Source organism: Triturus cristatus, chromosome 7 (assembly GCF_964204655.1).
Source record: "Triturus cristatus chromosome 7, aTriCri1.1, whole genome shotgun sequence".
NCBI classification, from domain to species: domain Eukaryota; kingdom Metazoa; phylum Chordata; class Amphibia; order Caudata; family Salamandridae; genus Triturus; species Triturus cristatus.
Genome location: NC_140590.1, coordinates 867493215 through 867509349, shown reverse-complemented (window position 1 = coordinate 867509349; position 16135 = coordinate 867493215). Strand labels below are relative to the sequence as shown.

General features: G+C 49.5%; 1 protein-coding gene across 1 annotated transcript in view; it reads left to right on the top strand.

The window, feature by feature from the left end:
* Positions 1 to 16135, top strand: part of C1QTNF2 (C1q and TNF related 2) — a 31534-nt gene extending 15399 nt beyond the window's left edge. Inside the window, exons 2-3 of the mRNA XM_085614447.1 lie at positions 14182 to 14438; positions 15447 to 16135. Of these exons, the coding sequence (XP_085470573.1) occupies positions 14189 to 14438; positions 15447 to 16063 (867 nt within the window). The 5' untranslated portion in view covers positions 14182 to 14188 and the 3' untranslated portion in view covers positions 16064 to 16135. The remainder of the gene's footprint in view (positions 1 to 14181; positions 14439 to 15446) is intronic.

The window sequence follows — 16135 nt, the reverse complement described above, 5'->3', positions numbered from 1 at the left end:
GCGTCAAAAAATTTCAGGTTTGGCCTGAGCCCACGCAAAATACCAAAACAAGTAGCAGCCACTTTTTTAGTGTGTCCGCAGAAACTGAGGGCGGGGTCTAACCAGACACCCAAGTTTTTAACCTCGGGTACCGGGATGGGAGCTGAACCCAGCTCTGGAGGCCACCACTGAGCACCCCAGAGGTTACTATGCTTACCAACAATAAGGACCTCCGTTTTCTTGGCATTGAGCTGTAAGCAGTTAGCAGTCATCCAGCCAGCCACTGCTGTCAAACCCTCCCTGAACCTAGGGGCCTCGGAGTCGGAGTCCCCACTGAGTGCAACCGCCAGCTGCGTATCGTCAGCATAAGAAACCATAGTCAGGCCCCACTGCTTGGCGACCGCAGCCAGCGGCTGCACATACAGATTGAACAACGTGGGGCTAAGTGCCGACCCCTGAGGCACTCCCTGCTCGATGAAATAGGGTTTAGACTCAAATGGAGGTGTAGCGACCCGAAATGAGCGACCTGCTATAAATGACCAAAACCATTCAAGTGCTAAATCAGAAACACCTGCTTCTCCCAGACGCTGCAGCAGTATCGCGTGTGAGACCGTGTCAAACGCGGCACTGAGGTCGAGTAACACCAGCGCCGCAGTTTGACCGGAGTCGAGCACGGAGCGCAGATGTTCCGTCATAGCAAGGAGAGCAGTCTCTGTGCTATGACCTGCCCGAAATCCATTCTGGGAGGAATCCAGGATATTGGCAGTCTGAAGGTGTTTAGTCAGGATTCGATTGGCATGAGCCTCCGCAACCTTCGCGGCCCATGGGAGAAGAGAAATCGGACGATAATTCTCCAGTTTGAGAGGATCCAAGGCGGGTTTCTTCAAGATAGGAGTGACATAGGCTAGTTTCCACTTAGTTGGTACTGTCCCTGAAGAGAACGAAAGATTGATGAGTTGGCGCACGATGGGGAAGACATAGAGCAGCCGACTCTCTGAGCTGCGCGGGTCTGAGCGGGTCGGCAGGAGACCCGGATTTTACTTTGGCCGCCAGCCTATCGAACTCTACCTCTGAAATTTCAGGAAATGTGGATAGAACCACATTAGTAGTAGAATTAGGCCTCTGGTCCTCGCTCTGAGGGATGATACTAGGGAAGGAGCGATAGATAGTATGCACCTTTTCCAGAAAAAAGGTAGCGAGCTCTTCACAGTGGGACACTGAGCATATCTCAGCTGCTGGGGCTCTTTTAGCAGTCAGGTCTTTGAGAACTTTAAAGATCAGCTTCGTAGGATTAGGACTGTGTTGAGATGAATTCAACGAAGAAAAACAGGAGACTCTTCAAAGGTAGATGAAGTTTACTGGTAACACAACCTGACATCCAGCTACCTCCACGACCCAGCTACAACTGACACCCGTGGAGTGCCGTTTGCCTTACATTCTAACTCGAGGACAAGAACACAGAGAGCATGAACGCTCCATACCAGGTAAAGACAGCTACACAAGGTAAGCATTTAAACCCCATAAGTATACTTCACAACACATCCTCTCCTCTTAATGATAAACCCAAATAAAGAAACAAAAGTAAACATCAGAAAAAGAAAGAAGAGAACACAAGTGATAGAGAAGAAAAATAAACGACCCAGAAACCCCCAAACGCACCAAATCCATCATTCAAGACCTAACATAATCTTGAAGATAACCAGGTGGTCTACGGTTCCTGACCCCCAATCCAGCAGGAGTGTCACACAACCCATCTTGATCCACCCCCTTAAATCCCTGAGTAGAAGGACCTTGATCATCAAAGTGAGACACATCTTCCACAGATCTAGAATCCACCTTGTCAGGCAAAAACATTGCACCAGAACAGCTTCCAGTGTCATTGGAACGTTTATCAAGATAACCACCCTTCTGGTACAAAGCCACTCTGCGCAAATTCCAACGCTCTCCTCCCTCGATGACCACAAAATATCTACCTACGCTCACAACACGACAAGGGCCCTTAAACTTGGTAAGACCACCCTTAATTCTTCCAGATTTCAATTTGACCCAATCACCAACCGAAATCAATGACGTACCAAGTGACCGAAGGGAAGCTCGCGCTTCAACGGCTGCCAAGGAAATCGTCAAAAGTTCTCAAAAATAGAAAATATGTCTCCACATGAGGAAGAGGAATCGGAGACCAACGTGGAAAGAACAGGAATCCGCTGAAGTACCAGGAAGACTGGAAACACGAGGACACAGCACATCAAAGATTAGTGCGAGAAAAACGATGCCAGGTTGTGTCTCACAACTCCCAAGATCGTCGCCAAAAATGTTGAGATGAATTCAACGAAGAAAAACAGGAGACTCTTCAAAGGTAGATGAAGTTTACTGGTAACACAACCTGACATCCAGCTACCTCCACGACCCAGCTACAACTGACACCCGTGGAGTGCCGTTTGCCTTACATTCTAACTCGAGGACAAGAACACAGAGAGCATGAACGCTCCATACCAGGTAAAGACAGCTACACAAGGTAAGCATGTAAACCCCATAAGTATACTTCACAACAGACTGCGTTTGAACTCCTGGGAATAGTAGGCCGCACGAGCCCTACATATGGCTCTATGGTAAATTTTGGTTTTAGCTAGGTACTGCGTTTTTTTCTCGGCATCATAGGTTTTACGCCAATCTCTTTCCGCTTGTTTGCGTGATTTTTTCAGGAGCAATAAGGCGCTATCATACCATGGACTGGGTTCTAAAGAACGACATTTACTCCACGTAGCAGGGATCAGAGAGTCAAGTGCCCGGGAGACCAATTCACAAAAGAGATCATAGCCAGACTCAACGTCGTTAAAAGGGCCAAGCGGGTGTTCGCTGAGCACCCGAGGAAAATCCTCAAGCTTTAATTTCTTCCATGGGCGTTTAAGAACGAATCTGTCTATGTTTTTAAAAGGAGGGTTTCTGATTGCGAGGTGCAATTCCACTAAAAAATGGTCTGACCAAGCTACCGGAGTCGGTGGCAAGACATTTGCCACTGTCAAGTTAGTAAAAATGGGGTCCAGAATGTGTCCACCCACATGCGTGGGGTGGGTAACCACCTGACTTAACTGCAGCGCCTCTAAATCTGCAAGTGTACTACTAATAGCTGGGGTGTGACAAAGGTCAAAATGGAGGTTGAGATCACCAAGGACACTAAAGTTAGCCGAACCTATCGCAAGAGAGCTCACTGTTTCTGGAAGAGCCTTTCTAAAAGCGGTGTCGTTACCAGGGGGTTTATAAATCAGAAGCCCAGAGAAGGTAAGGTGATGATTATCCGTAATACAGAAATGCGCACTCTCGCATCCAACCATAGCTAGTTTCTTCCAAATACAAGGGTAGCATGATTCAACTACCACTGCAATACCCCCAACCCTAGAGTTACGATTATGAGTGTAAATGGAGTATTCTGGAGGGAGTGCTAAGTTCAGTTCAACCACGGCCTCATCATGAAGCCATGTTTCAGTCATGAAGAAAATATCAGGGGCCTCCTCCAAGATAAGGTCGTGGATTGCGGAATGGTGTTTAACCAGCGACCTAACATTGAGATTCCACATTTTAAGATCCCGGGGAGCCGAAGGCTCAATGGGCGGGGATACCGTGGGAGGGGGCTCACTAAAAGCTCTAATAGGGGTTGGGGGATTAAGTAATAAATTACCACATGGACACCTAAAAGGGCCACACATGCGTGAATAATATTGGCCAGAGGGATCATGCATGCACAAAATCGGGTGGGGCTGAGCGATGAACCTTGAGGCACTCCGCAGATGAGTATGCAAACTTCTGAGGACTAAGGTGCGAGGCTGACAGCGTGAGTTCTATCAGTTAAGAAGAAGCATATTCAGCGGAGAGCAGGTCATTGGAGACCCAATCTCGTGCAGGCGCCTGATGAGGATGGGGTGCGAGACCATGTTGAATGCTGCTGCAGAGAAGTTGAGGTGAATGAAGGCTGCTGTGTCTCCTCTTTCAAGGATCACGTGGATGTAGCATAAGATATCAAGGATTCACACACCTACCGCAATACATTAAAAAGACTAAATGAACTATCAGCATTTCAGTGACATGACTGGCTGATTAAGATGTTGGTTATAACCTTCAAAGTTACACACATTTCTAAAGAGAGAGCTCAAAATATCTCTGAGCAGCCAGCAGTCTACGCACTAATTCAGAAATCTGGAAATAATTGAGAAATGTAAACATTTTAATTGATTTCTTGTTGGTGATTCCCATTTGTACTTCAAGGTTTTCCTAACGTGTAGAAGAAAGGAACAGAAACACCAGCCAAACAGTATTTTTCACAGGAAAATACCACAGACTATGCTCAAACAATGAACCCGGAAATCATTTTTTGGATTTCTTTTCATTTGGGTTTTCTGTAAACTTTTTTTTTTTTAAACACTTTATTTTTCAAATAGCGCATGAGAGTTACATAGCATTGCAATGAAGTACGAATATGCATTCAAGTAGTTCCTGACAGTGGTAATACAATGAGAGAAATTGTGATCTAAACAGCCAGAACATTGCTCACATCTAGCACAACAGCCATCCCCCAAAAGTTGCAGTGCATTGCAATAAAGTACAAATAAGCATTCAAGTTTTTCCTGACAGTGATAATGTAATGAAAGGAATAGTGATCTAAACAGTCAGAACATTGGTCGCATCTAGCACACCAGCCAACCCCCTGGTCTTCCCACTCCCGCCCCCTCTACACACACCACGCCACTGGACTATCATTATCATGCCGGCAGTGCCCCCCCAAGCCGCCCAAATCCTTCACCTTGCTCCCCCTATTTGTAAGTGTCTATAATCGAAGGTGAACCACAAGAGGCTCTGAAAGTGTTCCCTCAACCCACTCCCTCAGGTACTATTCCATTATCTGGCTGAGTGTTGGGGGCCTGCTTAATCTTCTCCAGATAGGCTCTCAAGGGACCCCATATGTCTTTGGGCCGTGACGTCAGTGGCATCAAACTGGAATATACCTCTGAATTTGTATTGCAGTATACTAAACTCTTCAGCCAATCTTGTAAGTTAGGAACTGTTTTCCTGCCCCAGTGGATGGCGACTTCCCTTTTCGCTAGGAGGAGTCCCAATGCAGCAAATTTCCTGACCTTCGGGGGGATCTGGATTGTCTATCCCAACAGTGCGATTTCGGGGAGTGGAGCCAGTGAAAGATCTATTATCTTCCCCAAGGTATCATGTATCGCCGCCCAATAGGGCTGCAGATGGGAACAGGACCACGCCAAATGGAAAAAATCTGCGTGTGGAGTCGCGCACTTCACACAACTATGCGGCCTACTGGTGTCTATCCTATGTGCCATGGCTGGTGTAAAGTATGCCCGCCGAAGAAACTTGAAATGCAGCAACTTATGGCGACTATTGAGTGAAACGTCCTTAGTAACCTCACAGCATTTTTGCCATTGCTCGTCTGTTATAGTGTGACCAGTGTCCACTTCCCAAGCCTCCCTCACCCTGGAATCGTCAACTTGCAATACCTTAGCGCTGGCCTTATACATTTTGGAAATGAGGCGCGCACCGTCAGGGGATCCCAACACCAAATCAAGCGGGGGAAAGGATTCGGGCTCGACCGGGTATGTGGGAAGCACCGCACGCAGCGCCGACTTCAATCGGCTCAGTAGGAACCGTGTCATAAAATCGCAATCAGTGAACCTAACGTCTTCGTCTAACGAAAATATGTGACCCCCCCCCCCCCGGAAATAAATCTCCTACCTTTGCGATATCCAGCGTGGCCAGAGTGCGTTGCACCAGCCTCTCCCCGGTAATGGGGAGCCATCTAGCATTGGGCAATGGCAACGCAGAAGAATACAAGTGCGCTGTACCCTTGCGTTTCTTCAATCTATGCCACGCCCAAGAGGTTGTGGACACCGTCTGTATGTCGTGCCTGTCCCGCGGGAAACCACACGGGAGGACCTCGCACAGCTGGTCGGGAAGCACCAGATCCGCCTCCGGGCGTCAATATGGGATACGGGCGTCTGGGTGAAACCATGCCGACGCATATCGGCACTGTGCCACCAAGTAGTATAGCTGAAAGTCCGGAACATTTAACCCGCCTCTATCGTATGGCAGAGTCAGCGTGGACCAACGTATGCGTGGTCTCCTGCCACCCCATACCAAACGTGTCGTGAGTGTGCGTAACCTACGGAAAAAATGGTCCGCAAGGGGGATCGGAATGTTGTTAAAAAAATATACAAATTTTGGTAAGACCACCATTTTCAAAATGGCCACCCGGCCCGCCAGGGAAAGGGGCAAGCGCAGCCACCTGTTCACCTGCTCCTCCAGGTTAGTAATGGCCAGCCCGTAATTCAGTCGAATGATTTGGGCGGAATCCAAATGGATATGCACGCCAAGGTATTTCACCGAATCGATACACCATTCAAGAGGAAACTTGCAGTCCCACCTGGCCGTGCCCGCCGTAAGCGGGCATATGGTCGATTTGTGCCAGTTGATACCCGAAAAGCCACCGAAGTGGATGATTTCGCGAATAAGGGGCGTCAGGTTGATGTGTGGTTCCCGTACATATAGAATAGTATCATCCGCATAGAGGGAGGCGAGGAGCGGGCCAGTGTTAAACTGAATCCCTCTCTGTAGATGACGTTCCTGGAGATGTCTGACCAGCGGGTCCATAGCCAAAATGAATAGGAGTGGGGATAAGGGACACCCCTGTCTGGTCCCCCTATATAGTAAAAACGGGCTGGATAGGGTGCCATTTAAGCGGAGTCTAGCCGATGGTTGGCTATATAGCAAGGAAACCGTGGCAATGAAACCGAAAGGCATCCCCATGCGTCTCATCACCTCCACGAGGAATGGCCATTCCAAAGAGTCAAATGCTTTTTCTGCGTCCAATAAGACTTCAGCTGCTGGAATGTCGGGCTGTATTCTATGTATGACCGCAAAGAGTGTGCGGAGATTCAATGATGTCGAACGATGGGGGACAAAGCCAGACTGCATCGGTGAAATAATGTACTCCATCAGTTGTGACAGCCTATTGGCTAGAACCTTGGCCAAGATTTTATAATCTAGATTTAATAAAGACAGCCGCCGGTAGGAGCCGCATAGTGTGTGATGTTTGCCCGGCTTAGGGAGCAATATGATAATGGCCTCACGCAATGTGGGGGGGGGAGGCATTGCTTCTCTAAGGCCTCGGCATAAATCTCAATCAGCTGAGGTGCCAGTACATCCTTAAATTCTGTGTAAAAGTCCCCCGTGAAACCATCAAGTCCCGGGGCGGAAGAGCCCCGCAGGGTATCTATAGCATGCTCAACTTCGCTTAGAGTTATGGGATTAGCCATGAATTCTAGCATGTCTTTCTCCGAATATACCAGTGCGACCTTGTCGAGATATGCCGTCTGGGCCATGCCGTCTGGGCCGTGCCGCCCGGCTCAGCCCTGGAGGAGTACAGCTTGGTGTAGTAGTCCAGAAATTCATCCCGAATCACGGCCGTCGAGGTGAGGGCGGAACCCGACGCTGAGTGCAGTACCGTAATAAAAGGTTTGTTGTACGGCGGTCGCAGCATTTGTGCCAGAACCCTGCCCGGGTGATCACCTTCGCCGTACCTGCGTGCTGTGTGATATTTACCCAGGTATAATATTTCCCTATCGGCAGTGTCTTTGTATTCAACCAAAAGGGCCAGTCAAGCCGCCTGAAGCTCTGGGGTGGGGTCAAGTGCAAGTTGTGAGTCTAAATGGGAAATGTCGCGTTCAATACAGGATAGAGTTTGTCGGAGGTCTCGAGCACCCCCGCCCGCTTGGATATGCAAACCCCCCGTAAAGTGGCCTTGAAGCCCTCCCACAGGACCGCCACGGAATCGACCGAACCTGTGTTATTATCAAAATAATCCTCTATCGCCGCCCAAATCTCCGCCTTGAACACTTCGTCCTGCAGGGCTCTGCTCGGGAACCGCCACTGCCTCTCATACCCCTCCGGACGCGGAACCAGCAGCCGCAAAGCTATAGGAGAGTGGTCAGAGTATGTGCTGGGGAACGTGGGAGGGAAGCGAACCAATCCACGAGTCCGGGCGAGATCAACCAATAGTCTAACCAGGTCCAGGTACCGTGCGGACTAGAGTAGTGAGTATACTTGGTGTGGGTGGGGTTATGATGTTGCCAAATGTCTAATAGGGCGTATTGGGTGCAGAGATCTCTCAGGGCCCGCCTCACCCGCGGCTTAGGATCCGGGGCTCTAGAGGTGCTGTCCAGCGTGGGGCACAGTGTAAGATTGAGATCCCCCCCAATAGTAGTGCCTGAGGGTCATGCTTAGCAATCCGGTATTTAAATCGTGAAAAAACTCCGGGGCGTCTACATTGGGGGCATATACATTAATCAGAGTGACCCTATAACCGTGTAGCGTCCCCGTGACTATCACATACCTCCCCATAGGATCACGGGCCACGTCAATGAGAGTGAAGGAAACCCTCCTATGTATCAATATTGCTGTGCCTCTGGCGTAGTTGCTATAGTTAGCAAAGTATCTATGTGCGCCCCAGCTGGAGCCAAAGCGAGCCGAATCTGTGGGAGGGAGGTGTGTCTCCTGCAGGAATGCTATGTCGACCGTGTGCCGGAGAAGGTAGTGTATCACCTGCCGTCTCTTGCGTGTGTTATTGAGGCCCCTTACATTCCAAGACATTAGGGTGATGGCCGAAGGACCCAGAGTATTACCTAGCCGTGACATCTAAACCCAGCATGTGAAGTGTCCTGTCAGGACTGCGTTGCAATTGTAACTTCCAAAACAATGCCAACCCAAAACTTGAATAACAATATGCGCAAAATGTATACATTACCCCGGCCCACCTCCCCCCACCCAGCCACCTGCAAACCCCAAGGTGGCCCTCCCCCTGTAAGCTAATCCGCCCAGTCATCATATTGATCACCAGACGTGCACTTAAGGTCCACTACCTGGGCCTCAAAGTGGAATGCACAAACTCTGCGGCTACACCTGGGGGGGTGACAACCTGGAATCTAGCCGAACAATAGAAACATCTTGCTTAACAAAACCAATAAATAATTGGGTTTTGTGATAACATCGCAATTTCCCCAATATGAACCAACATGGTGTACAATCAGACAGAATGAATGCAGCATCAACCCGCACCAGAATTTGAAAATAGGTCCGCACTTGCATCCGATCCGCTGCGGGGCGGGGAGGATGCCACACTCCCCACCGAGTTTTGTGTGGTTCGAGGCTTGTACGATCGGCAGAACTCTTGAGCCTTTGTTGGCGAGTCAAATATGCGTGATCTGCCACCCACATCCACACTGAGCCTAGCGGGATACAGCATGCCATATCTGAGCCCCAGATTGCGCAACGTAGCCTTGACTCCCTGAAACTTACGATGCGCCTCCTGAACCATAGGCGTGAAATCTGGGTAGAACGACAATTTTGATCCTTGCCACTCCACTGTTCCGTGTTCTCAGGCCAAGCGAAGCGCGGTGTCCCGGTTTCTGAAGTTTAAGAGCCGTGCTATACTCAGTCGAGGAGGAAGGCCCGGATTAGGTCTGGGGCCAAGTGATCTGTGGGCTCTTTCTACCACAAAACCAGTGGTGCAGGCCTCGCTGCCGAACAGGTCCGTGAGAAGCTTTTCCACAAACAAGTCCATGCGGCCAGTAGATGTCGTCTCCGGGACCCCCATAATGCGAATGTTGTTGCGGCGTCCGCGCGCTTCCAAATCCTCGTTTTTAATGGCTACCTCCTTGAGCAGGCGCTCCGCCCGTTCTAGCCGCTTCAGTGACTGAGCAGTCCCGTCCTCCAGATCCGAGACCCGGCCCTCCGCCACATCCATGCGCCGCTCCTGTGCCAGTACTTTGGCGCCCAAATTTGCTATGGTCTGATCTAGGGTGTCAAAACGAGAGTCCAGCGCCTTAAATCCAGCTTTCATTTCAAGGAGTAGAGCGGCCACAGAGGACCCGGAGGGGTCGGGGGGCCTCCCACCGGAGCAGTGTACGCCATGTCAGCAGTGTGAGAGGCTGCACCGCCAGCCGCCTTTTCAAAGGGGAGGGTTCTCTGCCGGGGTCTTTCCGTCCCATCCCGCGGGGGCCCAAGCAACGCAGTTCGTGCACCCAGTCCCTAGGCCTGTTATGTGTTGTACAGTAGACCTGACCGGAACAAGACCGTCCTCACTGGGTAACAGGCAGGCTCCGGCGCGATGCCAGCGGCAGAGGGCGCGATTAATGGGGCCCGTGCAACAGCAATATGCCCACTCCGTAGGATAATTGCTCCACTGTTCCTGTTGGCGGCTTGTGGGCCTAGGTGTGAAGGCCTAGCATTGGCCGGAAGCAACACCACATCGCATCACTGCACACCAAGCTGCCCCATGTAAGGTGTCCCAGCGCTGCAGGACGAAATGCACCCACCATGTGCGCAGGGCCTCCGCAGTCCGCATGAAGGCCTACCGGGCGCCTCATGCCCCACCGTGGAGCCGAGCACAGGCCGGGCACGCTCCCAGCTCCACCGCGACAGACCCGCGCCCCACCCCGGACGGACTCGCCCCGCGGGCCCTGTTCCCAAGCACAGCAAGTCGCCACGGGGCAGGGCCACCAGCCCGAGCGCCGCCCGCAGTCCCGGTAGGCACGGGGCGGAAAGCGCAGCCCCCGCGGCCCGACTCACCCGGTGTGCTCCAAGATGTCTCCGGGGGCTCCGCCGTTGGTCCGCTAAGCGGCTCTCCGTGGGGCCGCCCAGGCACCGAAATCCACTACGCCGGGCACCCCGGCTCCGCTGCCACACGGTGTTGCGTCAAAACGGGGGGGGAGTTAAATGCTGGCGGACTGCGCGCCGAATGCAGCGCCGCTTCAGCCGTCCGCAGCCCCGGGACGCTGGCAGAACATCGGGGAAATTGCCGCTGAGCCCGGCAGATCGCAGGAGCTTCACTAGCTGGCGGCCATCTTAGCCGCCGGCTCGGCCACGCCCCCTGGGTTTTCTATAAACTTAGAGATAAATACGTATAGGTTTCGTAAGGTTCCTTTGTAATAAGTGCAAAACAGAAGTTTGAAAATGCATTCTTAGACCTTCCAAAATCTATCTCTCCATAAAACAGTTGGACACTGAAGTATCCTGGACGATTACGACTTTGAGCAAACCAGTCATTGTGGATAAGTCACACACGGGTGATGTATATGTCAGGAGGCGTGCAACGTCCATTGGGCTCAAAGGGCTTCAGTACTCCCCCCCCCCCCCCCTCCCCTCGTGTATGTCAGCCTGGGAGGAGACAGCTTCCTGGGCACACACAGCCGTACCTTTGTACTTCACAGATCTTTAAAAGACTATTTGCTAGTTAATGAAGCTTTGTTGTTTTTTCACCCCTACTTAGAGCCCCTGCAGCTCCAATCTTCCTATTGCTGGGAGAATTAGCCCACCCCGAAATTTTTTCTTAGCCCCACCCAGAAAAATGTTCTTAGACCAGTGACCCCCCCCCCCTGAAATTTGGCTTTAGTTGCGCCTCTGGTATATGCAGACACTTCTGTAAGCCTCTGTCCTAGAACATTGAACAGTTTTTGTTTATTTTCTCAACCTTGTAACATGGCATTCCCACAAGGAGTTTTAAGGCTGCCATTTTAGAATGAGATGTGACTGGATTGTTGGACTAAAGCATTTGCTGAAATAAGCAATTATCTACTGAGAATGGTGGGACCGTTATTCATCACTTAATTTCTCCAATGATCCCGAGACAGGGAATAAATAATTGTGGGATTTAATTCGGCTGAAAGAATGTGTGCAAAATAGCCCAAGAGACCTAGTGGATTTAAAGTTCTGAATGGTGAAAGGCACAGTTCAGTCACCGTTCAGTCACTCGAGTAGACCCAGCAATTTATTTTGGCCAGAGAGAACAGTGCCACATGGCCCGGAAACGAAGATCTTGCCAAGTCCTATTGGCATTTATATGATGTGCTCGATTTCCTGCTATACCAATCTTTAACTATTGCATCTCACTGACTGCCCCATAAAGTGCTGTTTTACATATGTATGCAGTGGCGGCTCCTCCATACGGGCATTTGGGCGCCGCCCCCCTGCTTTCTCGCAGTGCGAGAAGGCAGAAACATAAATGGTAATAACTACCATTTATGTTTCTGCCTTCTCGCACTGCGAGAAAGCAGAAGTGCCTGATCGGGGGTGGGCGGTCCTGCTTGAGGGCAGGGGGGAGTGGCTTGCCCAGTGTTGTGCATAGGGACTGTTTGGCCGGCCCTGGGGCCGATCAAACAGTCCGTATGCACAACACTGGGCAAGCCACTCCCCCCATGCCCTCGAGCAGCACCGCCCACGGCGCCCACTCTACATAGCGAAAATGGTCCCGGCTGGGGCGCTCTCTACTGCGCCTCAGCGTTGTGATTGGCAGAGCGGAGGGAGGTAGGCTGCCTTTCATTCATGACGACATGACGACGAGAGCTTCAGGACGGCGGGAGCGGCAGTTTGGAGGCATCCAGAAGCTGCGGTCTTGCAGGACGGAGCGGGAGTTGGAACGCATCCAGAAGATGTTGCAGGACGAGGATGGTAAGTTTTATAATATTCTTTCCCACCCGCCTCCACCCCCCGTGACGACCCCCACCCCCATCATGCCGGCCGTTACTGTGAAGTTATGAATGTACAAAACTATTTTAGGCCCTCCTTAGGCCTAAAATAGTTATGTACATTCATTACTATTTTAGACCCTCCGGTGCCGTATCAATGCCAGTCAGGGCCGGCTTTAGGGCGGTGCGATCGGTGCCACCGCACCGGGTGCTGGAATCCTGGGGGCGCCGTGTTTGAAAGTTTATTATGCCTTTGAAGCACCTGCTGCAGCGTTTCTTTCACCCCGCAATTACCAGGCCTCACATAAATGTCAAGATAACTCGTGCCGCCATTGCTTCTAATTCTCATCAAGCCATTCCGTTTCGATAACAAAGAATTGTAAATGGAAGCTTTTTGGAAAAAACTGCCAGAGTGATGGCGCGTTCTTCTGATGGAAACAAAGGTTCATTTCTCATAATTTCAGCTCTGTGTGGAAGTTGTGTCGCTTGTATTGGCGGATGGAAAAGGCTGCAGCCGAGGAGCGGTGCGCGCGTGAAGGCGTCTACGTCACCTCATACACACACCAATAGACCTTTCCTTCTCTGAGAATATCGTGTGATTAATTATCTTCCTGGAGAGAGAGATCAGCATTTTGTATAGTTGTGGTTTTGACTTAGGTGAAGTTAGTGCAGAGGGTTAATATGCCTGCTGCAGAGAACGTGTACCATGTAGATTACAGATGTAAACAGATCAGCAGGTTACTTGCAATGTATAATTTAAAGTCCTTAGTCCTAATATAGAATAGTGAGGTATTAACTTTCATCCTAGAACTGCATACACGCTGCAAAGTACAGAACATTGATCAATGTTGCAAAAAGGGTTAATTTGGCTAGAAATCGATTCTTATTATTAAAGAAAACTCCCAACTATGCTGTTTCTTTTTCGACTCTGAGTTTGTGCTTCTCCACACCAAGCACTCTTAAACTATGCTGCCTACCAGTATGGATGACATGTGACTCCTACACTTTTAGTCCTTTGGCTTACGTAACATTTCCTACACAGTGATTTACACATGAATGATTGAATGTCTGTGTGTAATATGCGTGTGATGCAAAGTGCTCAGACACCCTGCACTGGTATGAGTGGCGCTATATAACTAATTCAATGCATCTGAGAGAGTGTGGTTATGGAGACTTGGTCACTGTTTTCGCCACCCAATCTTTGGCCATAATGGAGACCTGAGGTGACATATAGTTCATCTTTCTTTGGCAATAAGGTCAGGCGGCTAACGCCAATGTTCCCTTTTCTTTTAAAATAATGCAGTCAGGCTAAATGGATGGCACGGGTGCAAGCAGGAATGAAGCACGATATGGGACAGTTTTAAATGTGTTTAATTATTTCAAGTCTACATATCCTACCTACTTTTATAAATATTCTTGCTTTCTGAAATGTGGTTTAACCTGCATCCTTTGGGCCTTTTTTTTTTGTTCTTCAAAATTTCCTTGGCGTGAGGGTCCTGCAGTTCCCCTTTAGTCAATCAGGCTCGCTATGACACAAAACACATTTAGACCCTTTTTTTACGCCACACCACTTTCAAATGTCACCAGCCACCACTGTATGTATGGCTCTTAGTGGCACATCTGTTTGACAATGTCGTTTCCCATAACTTCCATCTATGTTCTCTCTGAACAGGGCCGTCATGGTGTCTCTGCTGTTTGACCTTTGGATTTTGCTCTTTGCTGCTAACAGTCTTGTTGGAGAGTCCCTTGAAAAAGAGGAACCATTGCCCAGGGAATCACCACAGCTCCTCTGCAGCATGTTGGGGCCTCAGGGCCCCCCAGGCTTGCCAGGGAAACCTGGATCTCCAGGAACAGTCGGGAGGGTAGGATTCCCAGGAAAAGATGGACCTGATGGAAAAGATGGGGAGAAAGGAGAACCAGGAGACGATGGTAAGGTATCCACAATGTGACATGCTTCTGGCTGCCTGATCGGAGTGTCATGTCTTTAGGTCACCAGCTTTTCCAACTCATGTAAACGGGTAAAGCAGCAGTTCTAAGCAAAAGAGACCCCTATTAAATAACCTTTTACAACACCTCCAGACTCTACCCGATGCAAGGCTTGTCTCAGTCAATTTAAGTTTCCTGTACTGCTCCTCGTCACAATCCTATCATACTGTTATGTTCTGATTGCTGGACCCCTGCGTACTGCCTCCCATTTATTGTTTTGCCTGTCAAGTTTCCATTCCCTGATGCATACTGTTTCCTGTCAATGTTTGGTCAAGTATCACCCTTTCTCTTTTGCTCTGCCGATTTCCTGTCATTGCCTCATGCTGTCATGCTCCACTCCTCTCTTCTCCCTATGTGTCCGGCCTTGACTTGACTCGGGTCTTGATGCATGGCTCTTTGTGACTGCCAGGCACAGGGGCCCTTCTTAGGGTCTTGCCATCAGATTGCTCTGGAATGCATTATAGAGCCTGGTCTTCATGGCCAGCAAGAAGATCTATGAGAATTGCTTTAGAGGTCAAAACTATGAAGTTCACAGGCAGGCTCCATGTTTATAGGGAATTCTAACCATACAAAGACACTACTTTCTTTTGTTTTTGTCCCAGGATTATCATTAAGTCAAATATACATTCTCTGCACTTACGTAATCACAACCATATAGTGGTAGCAGGAAAAACCACATGGGCAGTATGTCTTGCAATTTATAAGAATACATAACAAGAGATAGTGTAATTTGCTATGTGAAAAAACATCTGTGAACTTTAAGAGTATGACTATGGGCACAACCTCTGAATCCTTACCTAGACAGTTTTTGCCGTGGGTGAATTTAATCAAGGGCTTCACTTTGGTGGCCAAGCCAAATCACTGCAGTTACCTGTAATCCGGTCTGTTATAGGTACAGCTGTTCATGCAGGGATGAGTACTGATCTGAAACATCTCGTGTTCCTATTGCAGGTACACCTGGCAGAACAGGCAACCCTGGAAAACCAGGGACAAAGGGAAAAGTTGGTGCCATTGGCAGAGCAGGTCCACGAGGACCAAAAGGGATACACGGAGACCCAGGAAAAGACGGGGCAGCAGGGAAGAAAGGTCCTCAGGGGAAACCAGGAGAGACTGGAATGCCAGGGCCGTGCAAGTGTGGTGTGAAAAAAGCAAAGTCTGCCTTTTCTGTCGCTGTTACCAAGAGCTACCCGAAAGAACGCCTGCCCATAAAATTTGACAAAGTACTCATGAATGAGGGTGGAGACTACAATGCCTCCAGTGGTAAGTATGTATGCAGTATTCCTGGAATTTATTACTTTACATATGATATCACGTTGGCAAACAAACACTTGGCGATTGGGCTGGTGCACAACGGTCAGTACCGCATTAAGACATTTGACGCAAACACTGGCAACCACGATGTTGCGTCTGGTTCCACCATACTTCTGCTAAAGAGAAGAGATGAAGTCTGGCTCCAGATCTTCTATTCCGAGCAGAATGGACTATTCTATGACCCTTATTGGACAGACAGTCTTTTCACTGGATTTCTGATATATCCTGACCAAGAAGAGTCGGAGGAGGCTGATTAGATCTTAACTACAAAAAAAAAGATTTGAACGTGCATTTATATACCCTCCTTAAAAATAAAAATAGGTCTTGCA